The sequence below is a fragment of the Neopelma chrysocephalum genome, unplaced genomic scaffold (genome assembly GCF_003984885.1).
Source record: "Neopelma chrysocephalum unplaced genomic scaffold, ASM398488v2 Primary Assembly neopelma1_91, whole genome shotgun sequence".
In the NCBI taxonomy this organism is placed as follows: domain Eukaryota; kingdom Metazoa; phylum Chordata; class Aves; order Passeriformes; family Pipridae; genus Neopelma; species Neopelma chrysocephalum.
The window spans coordinates 1670148-1691415 of NW_020897753.1; the positions used below are offsets into that span (position 1 = coordinate 1670148).

Here is a 21268-nt window from a genome sequence, read left to right on the forward strand (position 1 = left end):
TCAGAGTCATACCAGAGCCCTCCTGAAATCCAGAGTGAAGCACTGTTCCACTCTAAGCGAAGCATTGGTCAGGCCCATCATAAACAGTAAGCTCTGACATTTAACACATGTAATACTGTTTGCCCAGTTTTAAAAAGGAAATATTATCTAAGGACTCCTCTGAAGACTAGAGCCACCCACACTTAGTTGTGTTAGGTTTGGCCAGTTTGCCCCGTGTAATATTGCTATCACTTCCAGAACATAACATGTTGAACCCCTTATAAATTGTGCAATGTACTGAATGAAAACCTTCTCTGTATGTTTGAAAATCCCCCCTGCCCCCAGATCCTTCTTGTGATAGAGAATAAATAAGGGAAAAATTTATAACTCCCTAAACTGATAGAAAATTAGCACAGTCATAAAAGGTGTCTGTGGCTGTAGCAGTGCAGCTGAAAAGGAAAAATGAATAAACCTGCCACTCAGAAAGTAAAAGGCAGAGCCGAAGAATGACTGCTGCCATTTCAGCCTCCTGGCCCTTCTCCCTCTCTGTGCAAGTGCAAAAATAGCCTCATCCCCCTGTGCAGGCAGCAAGGAAGTGCTGTGCTGTGGGACCCTTCCTGCAGACACCGCTGTACAGCGCATGACTGGAGGATATCCTAAATTAATTTACATAGAATTATAAATATATGCATGTGTGTGTATTTGGTATGAAATATGAAACCAGCGATTTCTTAGCCAACCCCTTAATTTGTCTGAAACAGCACAGGCATAATGGAAACTGCCCACACATTTTTCCATTAAAAGTTACAAAGGGAAGGGAGGGGGGAAACTGGTGATAGAAAAACACATGCTTGTCTCAGCTGGCACAGAAATGCCACGCAGCCAGGCAGCAACACGCACTCACTCCAGTTTCCTGGGAAAAGTGTCATCTTAATTCCGGTGCTTGCTGGTGGTCTTCCTGCTGATGCCCTCCCTCCTCAGCACGCTGGAGTTTGTGTTTTTGGAGGGGAGGGACATGGCTGTGCTGAGGCCTGTGCAGGTGCATGCAGTGAGCACAAAGAAATCCAAGCTTGTCCGTATCCGTTTTGCAGGTTTCCTCTTCTGGACTAAAGAGCCTTGCCATGACACTGCCCCTGATGTGGTATCTGATGGTTGTGTGGGTGACTTGGAGCCTGCAGAGTAGCTGTGCCTGGATGGGTTATGAACAGGCTCCCTGCCCTGCCAGTGTCTTGTCCCTGCTAGGAATGGTATGCTCCAGGTTTCTGCGTAGTGTGTCCAGCCTGAAGGTGAGTAACTTTCTCCGGGGGGGATGAATACTGCTGAGAGTAAGCCAGAGTGCTGTGAGCCACACTGGCTGCTGGGCAGGTCCAGGGGTGCCCTGATGGAGAACACAGGAAAGGAAGCAAGGGAAGGCCTTAGGGAGAACCAGCAGCTCCTCAGCAGCAGCAGCTCCCAAGGCCATTACCCAGCACTCCCTTGGTGCCTGTGCTCAGCACCACAGGTAAGAGACTTTTACCTGTGGCATTAAGGCTCTTTGTGTCCTGACAGGGGCAGATTCTTGAACGGGAAAAGGCAGCTTTCCCCCTTTCCTGTCTTGGACTGGCCTGACCCCACTCAGCTGGAAGTGTCAGGTGCATCCGTGACTCACTGCAACCACCCCAACCACCTCAGCACGGAACGCTGTGTCTGGAACAGGCAGCCCTACGAGCTCACCAGCATTTTTCCAAGGAATGCCTTGTGTTGACAGTGCTAACCAGTTTGCACAGCGGGAGGGGGGAAGTGCAGCTGGTAACTAGTGCAGGGCTGTGGGGATTCGGGGGTGTGTGTATGGTTCTGGTTTTCGCTATATTGTCCTATAACCCATGTGCATCACTGCGGGTTATGGCAGTGGAATTTTGCTGCTCAGCAGCTGTCCAGGCAATGTGAAGCCAGGCCCACTCATCCTTTTAACCATCAAAGGTACAATTCAATCCATTTATGGCTGCCTTCGGGCACCGCTCCACACATCTTTCACAGCAGCTGTGCCAGCTTAAGGCGTTCCCACCAACTCAACTCTAAAGCCGTGCCGTAATCTGTATCTGCTGATTGATTGGGGGTTAAAAATAAATTGGATGACTTGACTGCTTCCTTGTTTCAGTTTCCCTGTTCAGTTCTGCTTGTTTCAATCCCCCTCATATCTTTGGTTGAGTGTTCCAATATGCCTGTTCTGTGGTAGTTTGGGAACATAACAGCATCTTCTCCTAAACACCGACCTGTGCCTGTAAGCCACAAACCCTTCCTCAGGTCTTGTTCTAATATGAACAGCTCTATATTTAAGAAACTGAGCAAATTTTGGCCACGGTAAACTCCAGCACCTTGCTAAGGTCTACTACACAAAGTCATTCTAGGTACAATTTTGATCGTTGGAAAGGAGATAAAGAAAATAGAAAAGAAAAAAAGCAGCCCAGCCCTGAATGGATCGTAATTTATTATAAAGTAGGACAGACTTTGTTTTTAATAAAGACCATTGCTTAAGGTTGCAGAAGTGTGGATATTCTAGATCTGTGCTCCAGAACGCATCCTATGAAACACCTGGTAGGTCCTATCAGGGATTATTAGGCTGCCTCAGAGTTTCCAGCCTTGGCAAATTACAAGCGGTGAGACTTTGTGCGTCATTTCGTTTATTAGACTGATTTTTCCTCTTCCCTGACACTTTATGTGTTATGTTCTGTGTTAACAGTGTAAGTAGCATTTCTCAACAGCACCATAATTTACTAATCCACAAAGTGCAGGGATGTGTTTTATATTTCAAGAATTGTGATTGTCCTCTCATCTCCCTCCCAGAGAAACCTGAGAATGTTGTTCCCCCACACTCCTAAGCAAAGTAAGAAGAAGAGCTTTCTCCCCCATGTTGCAGATGATACCTGTCTTCCCTGACAGTGACTGATCCTGGAGTTCCTTGTGCCTTTCATCCATCTGCTGTCAATTTAACTGCTCCGCTTGCTGGTGGCGCCTTCTTATGACCTTGCAAGAATTTACAAAATCTGGTTTCTATAAAAATTAAGGGGTGATCCCCATGTTTACCCTCTTGCTCAACTAACCATGTTTTGTTACTACCAGCTTGTGGTAGAACACATCCACGTCTCCCCCCACCTCCGATCAAGCCTGTGTTGGGAAGCTTGGATGACTTGGCCGAGGTTTCCAGCTGCTGAGGTTGCCTCAGCAGACCAGTTGGGGTTGCAGATGTGCAGTAGTTTTGCTTAGAGGCCCAGGCTGCTTTTAAATCCCCTGATTTGGACTACCTGGGCAGACCAACACAAGCCTGACCCTGCCCAGACTCGGCAGGGCTGTTGTGCCTCTGTTAGTGCTGGGGGCAGCACGTGTCTGTAAGTGGGGTTGCAATCAACCAGACCTGAAATGCCTACAGAGCCAAAGATCTACAGCATCTCATAGAATCCTGCAATGGTTTGGGTTGGAAGGGACCTTAAACATCATCTACGTGTGTCTGTATATAGCAGAAGGAATTGTCTTCAATCTTTCAGCTCAGGCTGACTGCGACACTGGTCAGCTTTGCTGCTGTGTGAGGTTCCACATGCAGGGCACACATGTGTCAGACCACATATCCCCAAAATAGGCACTTCCCTGGTAACACTGAGCCTTAGTTTTCCAAATGACTTGCAGAAAGGCAGTCTTTTGCAGGATGGAACTGTAAGTATTTATTTACCCATGGTGTAATTTTTATCTTTCATAAGAATGCAGGGATGAGCTGCTTAATGACAGGATTATGTATGTATGTACTTTATAAAAAATTTGGAATTAAAACCTTTGCCCAACAACAGTCATGTTCTTGGCAATCAAGTTCCATCTACAGAAACCTTTCATGTTAGAGACATATCTCACATGTGAGTTATTGTTACAATTCAATAAATACTTTACAAAAATAATGCTAGCTTTATAAAAAAATTAAGACATTTTAACTCACCAATAGTTCCTCCCAGAGAGCTTCCTTAAAGAAGAGCTACTTCTGTAGGACACTGTGCACTCAGCATAGGAAAAATGGGGGGAAAGGGCTGGTTGCATGCTTTATCCCAGGGAAATTCAACATATGGATTCCACTTTTCCTGTCCTTTAAAAAAATAAACTTCTTTATTTTCTTAAAAGAAAGAAACAAGCAGATCCAAACATTCTTCATATTAAAAACTGGGAAGGAGCTGTGTTTTTTTTTTTTTCCTTTGACATGGATTACTTCTCTGGCCTCACTCCTCCAAAGACTTGCAGCGTGCTCAGTTTACAGGTAGCTGCCCTGAAAATCTGCTCCCCAGCATAAGATGTAAACCCTGACAACTGCAGCTCCATATCCGAGATGGCTCCAAGAGTGGGTTGTTTGTGACTCCACTGCATCGGGACCTTTTCTGGCCTCTAGAAAAACCACAGCTACATCTTCCTGCAAGCCTACCCCAGATGGACTGCAAAGACCTGAGCTGGAAGGTAACACGAAGAATTCCAAGGAAAAATTGCCAGGAATTCACTGTATTCACTTTTGACTATTACCCTTCCAAAAAAAATTCTTCCCTTCTTAGATATGACTAGTCATGAAATCAATTATAGAGAAAATTGATGGTGTAGGTGCATTAATCTTGTAAACCATTCCCATATGGAAGAGTACATTCTTCAATCCTATTGTTTATAACAACTTTTAAATATGTGCCTCCTCAGCTGGGGCCTTGGGGCCTGATGGTGAAGGCAGCTGCCCACCTCCCAACCCCCCATTATGTTACAGTTGGGAAGTAAAATGAAATGCACATTATTACATGAATGTTATTGCAGTATAAAATCCTACCAGGACAAGATTTATGTATGTCTGTATGTAAAAATAGGTGTGTGTGAGATAGAGAGATATGTGTTTATAAATTACACACACTGTGAAAAATACTTATGTATTATATTACAATTATATACATTCATTAGAAAGGAACTGATCAACCCCTGTCAAGGAGCCAATGCAGCAGCCACCACCAGTTCTTTGGCATCCAGGAAACGAATGCTACTTTGTGTCTGAATTTTCTGAGGAGGAAAACCTTCTCAGTATTCCCTTGCTTCCTGAAATTGCTTGTAGTAGTCCTCATCTGAGGGGTTTTCTGTGCACTTCTGCCCATTGTTGGGAGGCCGGGCCTCGTTGTAGCGGCTCCAGTCCCCTTTGCATATGATCCAAGGCAGAATGTCCACTTTGTAATGGAGTTCTGCTGAGAATTCGATGCTGATCAGGTTTGGTGTGCCTGCCCCCTTCCCCCTGGTGATCAGCTGCATGTTGTCATCGTAGCAGCAGTGCTGTGCTGCCAGTGTTGTGCTTTCCAGAGAGAGCATGGAGCGGATGCAGTATCGTGCCGTGGGCTTATAGATCTCCAGTTTTTCCTTCGGACCACTTGCATCTTTCCAGCGAAAGTTTTTCCTCTTAAGTCGATCATAGATCTCAGCAGTGCTGTAAGCAACTTCTCTGGGGTAGGAGCATGGGCAGCTGGGAAGATCATTGACCACTTTGTGCATATATTTCTTCAGGAACTCGCTCTTGCAGCTCATCCATCTTTCACAGCTATCAGTATCTGGTTAAGGGCAGGAAATGGAAACTTAAGATACATTATGCAGCATCCCAGTTGGTGTGATCAGTGATAACAAATGAGTAAAGCCTAACTGTTCAGCACCAGTGCTTTGCTTTAGAAAGAATAGGCAGCCACAGTTTGCTGCCCTGCCTGCAGTGTGTTAATGTGCTGTCTTGTCAGATAAAGAAATCACACCTGCAGCTGACTTTAGGGCCTCAGGCAATGCTAGTCTGGAGTTACAGTGCAGAACCAGGCCACTCAGAATCTTTCTTCTACCTGGCAAATTCTAATTAAGCTGCTGATATCCCCAGGCAGCACAAGAGACACTATCCTTGGTTTAGAAGCAACAGAAACAGGGAAATCACAGTGATTTGGTGCCAGTCAGAACACACTCACCTAGTAAGTGTCAGATGTTGAAGGATCAAGTTTCTCATGACAATAGAGATTCCAAGATGGCAAACAAGGCCTGTATTACTTTTCCTGAAGTTTGTTTTAATCTCTAATTCAGTCTTCTTTTTTTTTAAACTAACAAATACTTTTTTCTATTTGCTCTCCATTCCCCCAAAGGGGTATTTCAAGCATCTGTAGTTCAAACATGGAGACTGACATCTTAGCTGGCAAATGCAGCCAAAAGTGATTCAGATTCTAAAAGGGCACATGTGACATAAAATCAGAGTGGCTGTACATTACGAGGATTTAATGGCACCAGAGCCACGACATATAGCTGGGATTAAAGAGATTTATAGACCAGTAGCATATTTAATGCTGGCACTTTATTATTTTGCAAGAGTCTTGGGAGAATCCAGTTAAACATCTCCTACATAAAACTTTATTTAAGGTGTCTATATCATGCTATGGGCTGTCAAAACCCCCCTGCACATCTTGCTCCACACTTATTTAACATGACTCTGCAGTAGAGTAACTAACCCGGACCTAAAACTCTTACAGCAAACATTCTTGCAAAATATTTACTTAGTGATCTGTGTCCTGTTTTTCTATCTCCTTAAAGAGTCCTGTCCTGGCTGTCATTAACTATTGTGCTCTGCCACCATGGGAGGGAGGTGCTGGGTTACACTATGTATTCAATTAGTCCAGTGTCTCTGAGTGGCCACACTATGGATTCATTGGAGGGATGAAATCAGAACATTACAGAGGTTGGGCTGAGTTTTAGACACATCAGAACCAAGCCATGCACTATAAAATTGCTTTGGCTACCCCCACAGCAGCACACACAGCTATAAAAGCTATGCATGCTCATAAAAGTCATTGCCTTTTTTTTTTTTTAATGTGACAGCTGTATCTAAAATGCTTTTATAGTGTCTTCCATTCAAGGCTATTTCAGCAAAATGCTGAAGACTGTTTAATTTTTTTTTCCCCTCCATTAGGGGGAAGCCTTACAGCTCTCTTCTGAATTAGGACAGAGAATAACCATTTTATAATGAAACAAGCACAGGAATTTCCTAAGACTTAAGAGGAGAAAGATTCTATGACTGAAGCAAACTAAGGTTCAGGTCATAAACATAAGCAAGATAATAAATAGCTGTTATTACTGACATTTTTAATGGTAAGCTCAATATCTTGGTCCCAAGAAAAACCTGAGGAAGTCTCTTATCTATTACTGAAAGATTGACGAGGCTGCTTACCAACTTCAAACAGTTTGGTGGCGTTGAAGTCTTCACTCCCTGCAAGCAAGCTCACCTCCGTGGCAGCTGTCCGGAAGGTGTCTTCAATCCCTAAGACAAACACATGTTAGAGGTGCTGGCATTTTCCTATTAAAACACAATGGAATCAGCTGCCTCCTCACCATCCCCTCCTTCCCCAGGCTCTGCAAGGTGCTTTTGTCTGGCAGGGAAGCAATCTGAAGTTGCTGCTGGAGGGAGTGTTCCTTTAAAAGCATAAGGACTGAGGAGTCTATGGTGTTAGGAAGGTAAAAGAGAGATATCCACCTGGAGACAGGTGGACAAGTTCATCTCTGTAAGTGGGCAATCATTTTTCAGGAATTACAAGGAGGAATGATGCTGTTACAAGATGACTGGTGATTGTCGGCCTCTCCCAGTGCCAGGGAGTTGAAAGGTGTGAGCAGATGAAACTAACTCTCCAAGCAATTCCATCCTCACCACTTGTATCTACCTAATAAAATATCAGGATCTTAACATATCAGGATCTTCCAGCAACCTCCAGTTAAGTGTTTGCTATCAGTAGAGAGACAGAGAGATTGCCAGAAAAATGTATTAACTGATCTTGCCAAAGTAAACATCCTTTTGTAGCTGCTTTAGTCCAGCCTGTAGAACAGCCTAATGTTTCCCTAATGTTTTTGTGCCATGTAGCCTTAAAACAAATATCTCCCCAAAGAAGCATTTGAACAGGTTTGGGTTATTTTTTTTTCCTCTCCATTGAATTAAAGACCTCTAAAGAGAGCAGAAAGATCTTTAATATATGATAACTATATGGTCAATAATGAATTCTATTCACCATCCATCTCCTTGCCAATGAACTTTCTCCTGATCTCCTGAACTGGGGCATAATAGTGGCTTGCAAAGCTTCAAAACAGCCTCAGGCCACTTTTCAATAAAATTATCATAGGGTTTTGCCTTAACTGCAGCACTAGATGCAGAATAATAGATACCCAAGAACCCATTACAAGGCAGTAATTCACTGCTGGAATTATAAACAGCAGAAGCTGAGCTTTGCCCTTGTAATTTTAAAAATGTCAGCACAGCCTCAAAGAGTGAATATATTTTTCTTGCTGATCGTTGGAGGTCTGTTATATGACATAATATAGTCTTTCAAGTTTGCCACTGTTTGATGCTAGCTGGTAATAAATACTGGAGAATATAACTGGGGGCTACATGCTTTCTTCTGGTATTAACCCCTTATTGTTGAGGTTTTAGGATGTATGAAGAGCATCCAGAAACAATTTTCTCCTGAACTGCCTAGCAGCCATTGCCTTGCAATGGAGACACACATCTATCTGTGAGTGAGAAACTTCTCTCCAACTCTCTCACCGAGTCTCCTAAGTCTCCTCTCCAGCACTTCTGACATTTTACTTCTGACATTTCCCATTAAAAAAGGCCTGACCTCCAGTTTAAGAATTTCTGCCTTTCTGAGTCATAAAGTAAACTCAGTGTAATGCAAACAACCATGGCTTGCTTTCACTGCTCTCTGATCTTGGGAAGTAATGAACTTGCACCCATCCCATGTGTTGTGGCAGCTACTGCATGACAAACTGGTCTAAATCCAAACACACAGCAGTATTTAAAGAACATCACGGGAAAGTTTTCCATAGCAGCTTTAAATTTTTATGATGTAGGTTTGAGTGCTCAGCCCTGCTTTTGCCAAAGTGAAGACTGTGGGATAGTAAGGACACTTTAAATGTCAATGCCTGTGGATGAGTAGGAGCCATATTTTCTGAATATATTCAAGCCAAAACTATACATTCCTTCATCCCTGCTCATCATGCAGGCATTCCCATTCACTGCACAGCAAAACAGGAGCTCGCTGAGGTAACAGCACAACTGGTGTGAAATTCTAAAACAAATACAAATTTGTTTCAAGAGAGTAGATGACACCCTTTGGAATAAAAAATGCCTGTGCACAAAATGACCTAAAGAAAGCCTGTAACTGTCTTTTAAGTCCCAGGGGATAGTGGACTGCATCTACCAGCGTATTATTACTATGAAAGGACCTGCCATTTCATAAATGGCGTTGAAAATCAGCGTGCCTTTTCCCACCGGAACTCTTACCTCGCCAGGGAACAAACAGGCCCTGGTCTTTGTGTCCAGGAGCTCTGAGATCACCTCTCCCCACTCCCCCTGACAGCAGTTCACGTGAACACGAGCACACCTGGGCAGTTGGGCCTGTCACAGGTCCGGGACTCGGTGGCTGTGCAGGCGTATCCGCAGGACCGCGTCCGCTTCTGGTTCCCGCTCCCGCAGGTGACGCTGCAAAGGGACCACGGGCTCCAGTCGCCCTCACCATCAATATAATCTGTGCAAGAACAAAGATGAGGAAGGAAATGAAGAAACAAAAATCCTACTGCCCAAAAACTACTGTGTAGTGTTTTTTATTACGAAGGCAAAACAAGAATGGGTTCCAGATGTCTCTACCTGAAGCTCGGGCTGAACGCCAGGCGCAAGCCTGCTGTTTAAATGGTTTTCACACTTGATGCTCCTCAGGGAAATGCATGCAACATTATTTGAAAAAATATTTCCTTTCTCTCTTGACCTTTTGTCAGCTGAGAATCCTCAGCTGCAAAGCTGGGTCGTGAACTAACAGTCTATTCACATAATTTTCCTGCATATAGGAATATGTTTGCTGACCACAGCCTAATCAGGCACGGGATAAATTAAGTTTTCTTTTTTGTTTTTTTCAAAACACACAGAAATAGCACAACAGTACTCACTTAATTAATTTTTAGGGCAAGATGCGTGTTGGGCTATGGGAAGCTGGGGGTCATACGTGAAAATTGCAATTTTGCTTTTCAGTCCCTTGAACAGGGAGCAGATACTTCAGGAATACTGCTATGAGCACAGGGAACCGCATACACATTTTGCACTGAGGACACCATGCAACTTGTAGTGTTTCATGTGAATTATTAAATAATATCAAATCTAACTGTTTAAGCAAATCAAACTCTTTACTAGCAGGCACTTTCTGAAAATTAAACGTGACTTCATTTTCTTCTGGTAGAAAGCCAAAGGCACAGGATACCAAGTCCGTACCACCACAGCTCGGTGCCCCTGTAAGTATCTAAACCCCTCAGCATTAGTCTCCTCTGTTTGCACATCCCACCTGGTGAAGGCCACCAAACAGAGCCCAAGAACATATCCTAGTTCTCTTGCCTCCCCAGCTGAGGGTGGAACATTTGGCTTAATGGTTACCTCTGTGACTTACAGGAGATATTTAACTGCCCTGTGATCATAACTTGCGGCTGTAGCTCCTTTGGGTTACACCAGCACTGGTAGCAAAGCAAAATCTGGTTCAGTGGCTTTGAGCCAGCCCTGCTCCATAGCTATAGGTGAGAGTACACAAGACCCAGGGACAGATCCCTGCCTTCCCTGGCCTCTGTGCTACATGTCATTCCCGCTCCCCCAACAGCCCTGCTGTCTGTGGGCTTCCTGAGCTGGTTAGTAGAACACGTAACTTGATTTGTACCATATGTAATGACTGACGACAACTCTGTGGGGTGCTATTAAACATTTATTGCCAGGACTATGGGAAGGTTATATATCTCACTCGTAGCAAGCTGCCTGAGATGTGAGTTCCCCGTGGGAGGGACCTTATGTGTTTCTCCTCCTTTTCTTACATGGCTGACAACTGGGAAGCCACCACACTGGAATCAGTGTCCATGGTGTGATGAACACCATGGTCAGCATTGATGTGTAAGACCTGTGGTTCTGGGATTTGCCAACGGGTAGGCACTACAACAATCTGAAAAGGCATCAGATGTCTTAGGAAAATGTGATCTGCCCTCTATGCCTGGCCCTTCTCTCCTATCCAGCTCTTTTCCAACTCTGAGTTTTTTCTCCCTGTGGCTGGCAAGGAATAGGGTAGGTGAGCAGGTGCAGTGCCTGTCAAAGAGGCTTGGAGGCCCAGGAAGGGCAAGCAGAGTGTGCAGGGATTTTTGGCAGGGCAGGAGCAGGGACATAAAGCCATGAAAGGGGTGAGCAGGTCAATGGGAGGAACGAGCTTCAAAGCCCCATAGGGGCAGGATCCGCTGCTACATCCTCCTGGACAAGGCCAATGGCACGTGGCATTTTAGGTTAGTCAGAAGGCCAGGAGTTTTTCCGATTAATAGGATGCTCTGGTGTGCAGCAGAGAGCTCTAGGATAAGTTTTATACCTATCTACCTCGTGTTGCCACTGCATTATGAAACACACTATTGAATATATCACATTAGATTTTCAGCTGGAGCTCAACCTGTTCTTCCTATTTTTCTATTTGTAATTCTTACTATTTTTTTTCCTACCACAATTACTTGTGAAAGCAATTTTATTTAACTTAAATGAATAACTACCTAAGATATGAATTCTTGGCAATAAACCCAGCCCACAAATAAATGTAGGTGCAAAAAGAAGGGATAGACTTCAATCTTCTGGCCACAAAATTTAATACATATGTATGTGTTTAAAGAGACCATTCCAAAAAAAGGCTCTTTGATTTTTAAGGCTCTAGGACTTAAAGTTAACCAAATCATGGGAAAAATAAGACTGAATCAGTGCATGACAGCCACTTTAGAGAACACAAAAGTGCCAGGGTAAAAGCACTGTGGTTTGGAAACTTTGTTCTGACTAAAAGTTGTCTGTATTTACATTCAACTTAAATCCAAGGGGCTCTGAGCTTCCTGTGAGCACAGTTTAGCTCACCTCCCTTGAGTCATTCCCATGTGGATGGTTACAGCCTATCAGGGCAGTGAATAGCTGTAGCTCCTCTCTGTTTCTAGTTTCTGCAACTGTTTCATACAACAAGCTGAAAACAATTGTTTTCGCTGTGACACATCTGGAAGAGAATTACACACGCAAATACACAATGTTCCTGCTGCATATGCCACTCCCCACACATGCACCAACATAATTCATCTTATTTGTGTATCCACCAAATACTACCATGTTTTAGATCTTGCTTATTTATCCAATAGTTGTATTTTGGTTCCCAAACCACCGCACGATTCTAAATTTGTACTTACCCTTACTCTAAAAATAAATACGAAACCTTGTTTCCTTTGCTTTCAAAAAAAGCACACTTTGGACTAAAAAAAGGCCCTCTTCTGGGATAACTGGTATGATTTGCAAGATTATAGACTTACTAGTGGAATGCAGCTACCACAGTACAGCTTGTGCATCTGCACAGATTTGTATTTAAAAGCTGATGAACAAAAGCCACATGTTGAAAAATTCTATTTTGCTTGGCCTGGTCTCAGCGATGCCTCACCATTCTCATTTCCCCCAAGCTCGTTTTTACAATCCCAAGGTGCCCATGAGAGGCCTGGAACGCAAACTCACCATACTCTGGCTGCTCCTTGGACTCGAATGTCCGGTGACCGGGTGCGTGACCATCCCACCCACCGAGAGGGTTTAGGAAGTTGCTGTCCTCAGTAGTGCTGTCATACTTGTAGTCCTGGTCACCACTGCTCATGCGAGTCAAGGTGGAGGATCTCTGCCACCAGCTCCTCCAGTCAGGTGATGGGACTGGCCAGCTGGGCTTGCTGCTCTCCTTCTGCAGATCCTTGTCTGTCTCAGTGTCGGGGCCATCCACCACTTCAATGGTAACCTGTGGGGTTCAAAACAGGCCAGCCTGGCTGTCAGTACCTCCTCTTAGTCAGTGGGAAACTTTCTATACAGCAAAGACAAATGCCTGGTGCTGCCTTGCAGAGGGGCTGCGCGACACCGTCGGGTTCACATGTTTTGAACCATCTGGGGATTACTGAGCCCAGAGATATGCGGCGGCTGAGTGGTTCCTTCTGCTACCTCTGCTGAATCAGACCTTGGAACAAAGGCTAGGAAAAATCCTGCACAAAATAATAACCCATGCTGTGCTTAAACCTTTGCAGAAGAGTTTTCTGCCTTATGGGGAAAAGATGTTTAGAGCTGAACATACACGAGCAGGAAAAAGAAAACCAAATCTGTACTCTAATTATGCTGAGCCTGAATTTGAGGAAAGCATGAAGCACATGAGAGTGCAGAGCCCATTCCAAGGACTTGGACTGACTAAAGACAGGGCTAAGTAAGCCCATTAGTGTGAAGGTGAAGATGCAGAGCCCAGGGTATCTCTGGGTTTGCATCTGTCTTGCCCTCTGGCAGCAGCCCAGCTGTTACCGCTACATGAAACCACATTCTGAGGCAACGATGGGAGTCAGCAGCTCCTTTGACCATGGACTTGCTGCAAAGCCCTATGAAGTAGGTCCTTTTTTCATGCTGGAGAGTATAATGACCTGTTATGGTCAACCTGTTTATGGTTTCTACAGAAGCCCAGAGCCAAAATTCAAAGTTTGCTGCCCCATTCCCTCACAGACATCATGAATGTAAATATGATTCTGTGTAGGAGCAACACTTGATTGTTGCTTTTCTGTGCTGAACAATGTGTAATTGTGAAATTCTTGGATGAACACTATGTGTGCACATAGGTGTCTATTTAGGTAGAAGCAGGGACTAGCCATCAGAAACCTTGGCCACAGATAAATAATAAAATGCTCTGATGTTTCATGCTAACGTGGTTCAGTGATTACGTTGGACTGGCTAAACAATGAGAAGTGGCTATCAGATATGTCTATGAAGTTGAATAGAGGCATTCTCAATGTTTTATAGATTTGCAAAGCAATCTTTCAAAATCACGTTGTATAAACCCAGAAAAACCAGAATAACGTACTATTATGCTAAAAAAGTCATTTAAGTGGCTCTGTGGATGTGCATCGTGGATAAAAAGTTAGTTTTATACAATTCTTATTAGTAACATCACAAGACACAAGAAAAAGAAAGAAAAGGTCACAGCCACTTGAAATCTACAGAGGAGTAGTGTGACATAGGAAGCAAAGCAGAAGTGCTGCCATGTCTTTGTAGCTGCAGGCACTGACAATGCCCACATATACTTTTTTTGGAGAAAGGAGATTTTGAACCTATTTCACGCTTTGCATTTGACCGCAGACAAAGCCATCGAAATGAAACAACTTTGAGGCTACTATGAAGGTCCACTGGGAGACAGGGCAAGAGCAAGGGAAAGTGCAGTTGTCAGCCTAATAGCATCTTTACACAAGAGAGATTTCACTCCCAGGCTACACATGGAATTGGAACGATTACTTCATTAAACCTCAGTTTCTACAGACCAAGAATTAAAATGGATTTCATAATTTTGAAAACATCAGGGTTAGTTCAGGGATTCAAAATTGCTGCATCTATCCAAGCAAAACAGAGTTTTCACAATAAGTGAAAGGAAATCACGTTACTGAGCGGCAAACTGCTGGCCAGTAGTGGGGCTTTGCTGCTCCCCACCTGAAAATTAGCACGACTCCAGTACTTTGGTAGCAAGTATTTTTAAGACCACACCAACTCTGTAAGCAATGACTCAGCAAAGTGGAAAGACCAAACAAAACAAAAAACCCAAACCAAACCCTCTGATAAAAAACAATGATAATCACTCCATTTGCTCTGCTAGTCTGCAGTTGTGTGACAGTCAGTCAGCATGAACTCGCATTATTTCAGCCACGTACAGCTTGAAGAACCATAGGGATTTGATTTTAAATACTAATTAACAATGCCAAGTCAGTTTAAGGAAAAGAGGGTTTGTAGGGACAGAGAAACTCCTGAAGAGTTTGGTGCTAACACTGGTGAGGAAAGGCAGGTGGAACACACACACTTCCAGCATTGTCAGACCTCATCAGATCTTCAACTGCACTGTCACTAGTTTACTTTCAAGACATACCTGTGCAATCAGATATCCCCTTCAGTCTATTTTTACCATAAAGGAAGCTTATTACAAAGGCCTTTAAAATGAGTTTTCCAACATACAGCCTATCTAAAACCCGAAAATAGCAAAAGTAAAATGCAATGTGGTAGCCTGACACACACCTGTGTCCCTCTCTCCGCTTCTTTAAGCTTTGGTTACCAAGATGTTTGCTTAATATGTGGCATAAAAACCATGGAGTGAAAGAAACTCTATAAAGAATCCTAGGATTGTCTGAACTGCCACTGTCAGAAATGAGGAGGCAGCTTCAGTCAGCTCTGCTGCAGTCTTTGCAGGGACTTGGCTGTGCTCTGCCCAGTTCCGTTTAACTTTATGGACCTTCCAGAGGCAGGGAGGAAATCAGTGCCTGATCCTAGTAATCCCTCCATCACAGGACCTGAAAGTTAGGGCAGAGGTGTGAGAAGAGGCTGCTGTTTCAGGTGAACAATTGCTCCCCTATCCCAGTGCAAAATTTGGAAAAAATCAGCATTCATTGAATTCTTCCTAGTACTTAGGGATAGACTTAACACCATTAGTCCATGACTGTACATATATATATATATATACACATATATATATATTTACATATATACACACACACACATACACATATATATATATATATACATACTTGTACATATACATGGTCCTCAAACATGGAACTTGTTTGATCAGTTTCTATACTGGAGGCTGTTTATATGAAGGAAAAAAGAAATCAAATCTAGAACCAGAATCATAAAAAGCGGGCATTTAGAGCAGCTCTGGAAAAGTTTTCATGCTCTATAGCTATTCCAACAAAAACATGTCCCTCTTAAAAATTAAAAAATAGATCTGGTTTAGTATTTCTGTCTTGGAGCCGGTTTCAAAGACTGATTTCTTCTTTCAGTGATTATCAAAACTGTAAAGATTTTATTTTCCCTCAAGCTTCCCAAAATGTCTGTGGTAACACAGTTCTTGTATAAATCCACAATCATCCCCAGAAGTATTCAAACCTAAAATGAAGCCACTTCTTTTATGGTTGTATAAGCTATGAATTAAGGACATTCCTCTAAAAACTGTTAAAAGCAATTGGCGTAGGTATGTTAAAACAACAAATTTGCAGTCAATTTCTAATGAAACAAGTGTATCAAGCACAGATGTCTTCAGACACCAACATCCAATTTTCTCCTGGCCAAAAATATACAGAAGATAAATATTATCCCCGCCTGTTGGAGCGCACAAAGAGTTCTGTGTTCTTCATCCTGTTTACTGAGACAATGTTTTTGAATTCACTTTACTGGTGTAAACACTGCTCTAAGCAACTGGAAGATTATGTTTCAAGAAAAACTACATTTACAATATTGTGCAAGCAGTGGATCCTACGATATTTCTCTCCTTTGTTTCTTTCATGCAATTGATTGCATATACTTAATGCAGAACTCGCCATTCTGTAAAGATGAATCTGTGCAAGTCAGCAACGAGGTAACTATAATAGAAGAATAGAAACGAGTTCTTTATAAGAGACTACAGTAGTAAAATTAGCATTACACCACTTAACAACTTCAATTAAAATGCTATCAGTAATGACATCAATTTCCTTTTGGTTGTCTCATGTCACTTAGGACAGTTTTCTGGACTTGATGGGAGGTGAAGGACCCTCAAAATCTGCTAGGAGCAAAAAGGACAAGGTGACTCAAAACCCAAAACTTATATTTTACTGCTGTCAATCCTATTTGTAATCTCTGACAGGCCAAATTGAACTCCAGAGAGCTCTGAATTTTGTACTCTGCAGTGAGCTCCTATTACATACACCACGACATTAAGAAAACTGCACAGAGATAGCAACAGTTAAACCACTTTCAATACCAATTTCTGGTAATCTTTCCAGCTTGCCAGAGGACTACCTAGACCCTGACTGCTACATCAGTGCTTCCAGTGCTTTGCTACTACCTCAAATTACGAAGCCGTATAGAAATCACAAGAAACAAGCACTACTGGAGCCTTCCAGTTCTTCCTGTGCTAAATTAGAGATGAGACTTACTGGTCAGATACTATTGAGTCTTTTGTGATAATACCAAGAGGGTGTTGCTTTCTAATGCAGTGAAACCAGCAGCTTCAAATGACAAATATAAAATGATACCTAAAAAACACATCTCATAAAATATGTGAGAAGTGACACATGGTATAGGTGGAGGTGAGGGAAACGGCCATGGGGAAGAGTTGATTTGAAATCTGCAGTTCTTTTTTAAAAGCAGATCATAAAGCCTTGTTTCTCTGTAGCTGTGTATGTTCCCAAAGTGGGTGGTTCTGGGTGGATGTTTTTTTAAGAGAAGGTAGCAACTGAATAGATATTGAAGAGAGAAAATAGGTAACAAATAGATAACAGATAGATAAATTGATAACAAACAGATAACAAATAGGTAACAGATAACAAAGCTAACACAGCAGCTTGGAGTGGCATGACTAGTGGATATAGCCACAGGCTCCATGCAAAATTATAAAGATGGCACATCACCAAGCAGGCAGCACTAACTTCTGGCTTCAAATCACTCCTATGAATTACTACCAATCCTGTGACTCAAAGCAAGGATAAAAGTCCCAACAGATTTAATCATATACTGATTTACTTCCGTTTTCCAGGGCACATCAACATGGCTTTAGACAGGAATCCTATCTGTTTCTGTGCAGGTTTCATTTGGAACTTGTCACCTCATCCAAAATGTTTAACACATCCATCGCAACTGGAGCTCACCCAGCTGTGTTTTGGTCTACTGGTCGTGAGGCTTGACCAAGATTCAAGTTCTCTGAAGAGCATTAATACCAACAAAATGCCCTCATTGCCCAGAGAGGTTGTGGACTCCCCATCCCTGGAGGTGTGACCAGGCTGGAGGGGGCTCTGAATAAACTGATCTAGTGGAAGGTGACCCTGCCAATGGAAGAAGGGTTGGAACTAGATCTTTAAGGTCCTTTCTAACCCCAAACCATTCCATGGTTCTGTAAATTTTCCCTTTTCTGCTCATTCGTCATGGTGTTGAGCACTGCTAGGGAAGCAGCAAAGCAGTGGGACAACAGAGAGCAGCCTACTACCTGCACCTGTTACAGTCCACAAGCCTGGGAAACCAGCAGCAAAAAGAAAAAGGGAGGGATAAGAACAAAAGTTCACTTGCAAGTTGAAACACCTGGCTCCAAACAGAGGGTCGGCTGCGAAGAGCAGATGTTGTAGAAGGCTGGTTGGAACAGACAAGAGAAACCCATGAGAAATGGAAAACGGGCAGGTTCCTGTACACCTCCCATGTGACATCATTCTGCTACTCAGGCGTAAAAACAGTTCCTACTCTGAATAATAACCCTGCCCAATTACAAGGTCTGCATAGGCATCCCTCAGCTAGTTCATCAAATGAGTGCAAACCAAGACAAAAGGGATCTTCCACTTGTGAAAGGAGATCCGAAGAAAATGTGTGATTAGTTTTTGTAATCACATTCTCATCCAGAGGTCTTCCAGGCACTGACAGAGTTGTTAAAATGACAAAAAAGAAGCAAACAAAATACCCCAAACCAAAGAGCCAGACTTTGCTCAACAGCAGCTACTGCGGTTACTCTCAAACAATCAGTGTGGAAGCAACGCTAAAGCCTAAAATGCCACTTGAAAAGATGGGAGATTTTACAAGGCTAGAACACCACAGGAAGGCCAGTAAGTGTAGTCCTGGTCTTGCATGCAAAGAATCAAGCTGCATTTGAATTACTGCAGCTCTGGCTGTTGTTTCTGAGAGTTTTCTAGTCTGCTGTACTTTGATTATTTATCATCTGATAAATAAAGCAGTACCTGGGGCACATGGTAGCTTTCTGAATTCCTGTGATGGTGTTCTGATATTCACCACTTCTCCCCTGAAAGAGGACACACCAGGGCATCATACAGCAAGTGCCATCTCACAGAAACCAGAAAAGGAATGGCCACAAAGACAACTCACTGGAGTACCTGAATTTTATGTCTCTTCCTTAGATATTTAAAATTTCCAGGTATAATTTCCTTTGAATAATGTTATTTTTGGTCTAGGAAAGTTTATACCCCAGGAGAAAGGAAAAGAGGTTGTGAGTCTTTGAAAAGAAAATGTGGCAATTGTGCTATCTTAACGCACACGCTTTTTTTTTTTCTCCTTTCCAACCTCACGGTCCCAGGAGGACTTTTAAATCAACACCCCCAGGAATGTAACTTCCATAGTCTGAAGCCATTGTGCAAAAAGACAAATGAACATCTATTCTGCTCTCACCTGCCAAACAGCTGATGAGAAATTTGCAAGTCAGCAAGTGTCACTATTTCTGTTCAGGTCAATATGGTAAAGAGCAAGAGTTCACTATAACCCTATTTTTCTAAAAGAATAGGCCACCTTTTATGGCCTTTAGGCAAAGAAATAAACTTTCTCTGACTCTGCAAGGAATTAATGGGAGTTTTATTTCCATGAGGCTTGACCTACTGCAGGACTGTCAACCAGGAACTTAAAGAACTTTTGTATATCCCTATTTACACATCTAAGTAAGCAGAATAAATGCAGAGTAAATATAATACAGGACTTAGGGAGTCTGTTTCTGAAAGACCTCATCCTTGTGCACAAGAGCTCTGGGACCAATGTTGCCCAATGTTTTCCAGTTTACAGGACTAGTCTTCCCAGTTCTCAGAGTCCAGCAAAACTGCTGACATAGTTGCTGACACATTTCCAAGATCAGGTGGTGGAAAAAGAGGTCATAGCAGCAGCAGTTACTACAAAGACAAGCCAGGGAACTGTTTCCATCCCTTTTATCTATTCCCTGGGTCTAAACATAGTGTGCTGTTACCAATCAGAGAAGGCTTTTGTTTCTTCCTGTCCTTCTCTGTGGTTTACATACTGTTCAAATAATGATGTACATTATTTACCTCATGCCACAATCTGTGGCCCTTATAGCTTCCCAACCGTCCCTTCCTAAGGCTTTATGAAAGGGTTTTCCTACCTAGTGTGAGAGATGTGTTCAGTCACCACATGTTGAACATGTTTCCTACCTTGGCCCTTCAAGTATTAGACCCACACCTGACCCAAAACTGTGAAGCTTCTAAATGTTGCAAGTCATCTGTGGTGAGTGCAATGGAGTGACAACGTGGAGGCAGCTTGTTCTCACCCAATCACAGAATCATGGAATGGTTTGGATTGGAAGAGACCTTAAAGATCATCTTGTTCCAACCCCCTGACATGGGCAGGGGCACCTCCCACCAGAACAGGTGGCATTGAACACTTCCAGTGATGGGGCATCCACAGCTTCCCTGGCCAACCTGTGCCAGGGCCTCACCACCCTCACAGTAAAGAAATTCTTCCTAAAACTAATCTAAACTTACCCTCTGTCAGTTTAAAGCTATTCCCCCTTGTCCTACGACTACATGTCCTTGTAAAAAGTCCCTCTCCAGCTCTCTTGTAGCCCCTTTAGGTACTGGAAGAGGCTCTAAGGTCTCCCTTCTCTTCTCCAGGCTGAGCAGCCCCAGCTCTCCCAGCCCGTCCTCACAGGAGAGGTGCTCCAGCCCTCTGAGCATATTGGCCTCTCACCAGTAGATCTATTACATCTTTACATACTTACTTCTTAGACATATCAAAAGCATGGTAATTTTGTGGGCTGGGGGACTATAAGAAGACAGGAATTAATTTAACCAGAAAACCAGATCTATTAGTGTATTGTTTTTATAAGCACATCTTAGGCAGAACAACATTTGAATTTATTGTTTTGGTTAAAAAGGACTGCTTATTAATGCCAATTTTGCTTTAAGGCTCTGAATTAAAAACAAATCACTCATTTTTTCCTCTTTCCAATCCTTGAAGTTTCAAGATGTAAGTGGCTTGTAAGAGGCTGTTCCAAACCCAAGAACAGTTTGAGGAATAACATATAACAAAGTTTCTTGCACACAACCTTTTATTTTTACTCCAAGCAGCTGCTGCAGAAATTAACTCTAAGTCTCGGTTCCATACAGCACATTTTGAGCTGAGACTGAAAGACTTATTCTCTTACAACCTTTGGAGATTATTCCATTTTATAAAAGCACACTAAAAGAGGATCTGTTCACAAACAAATTTGACAACAGCAAATTGAAGATAGAAATTAAATTACCCATTTATTATCAATGAAGATAATATGCTCCAAAATGGCAATCCCAAAGATGGGATTAGTATCATAAACAGGTCTACACTGATCCACACAGTCATGCAATCCACACTATCCAAGGAGAAATTCAGCAAAAAATTGAAATATGTGCATTAACTTAGAGACAAAAAGTATATAGTAGA

General features: G+C 42.8%; 1 protein-coding gene across 1 annotated transcript in view; it reads right to left on the reverse strand.

Annotated features, from left to right (window-relative positions):
• Positions 1-3646: 3646 nt before the first annotated feature.
• ISM1 (isthmin 1) overlaps positions 3647-21268 on the reverse strand; it is a 40702-nt gene continuing 23080 nt past the window's right edge. The window contains 4 exon segments of the mRNA XM_027693323.1: positions 3647-5558; positions 7199-7288; positions 9399-9542; positions 12557-12824. Of these exon segments, the coding sequence (XP_027549124.1) occupies positions 5041-5558; positions 7199-7288; positions 9399-9542; positions 12557-12824 (1020 nt within the window). The 3' untranslated portion in view covers positions 3647-5040.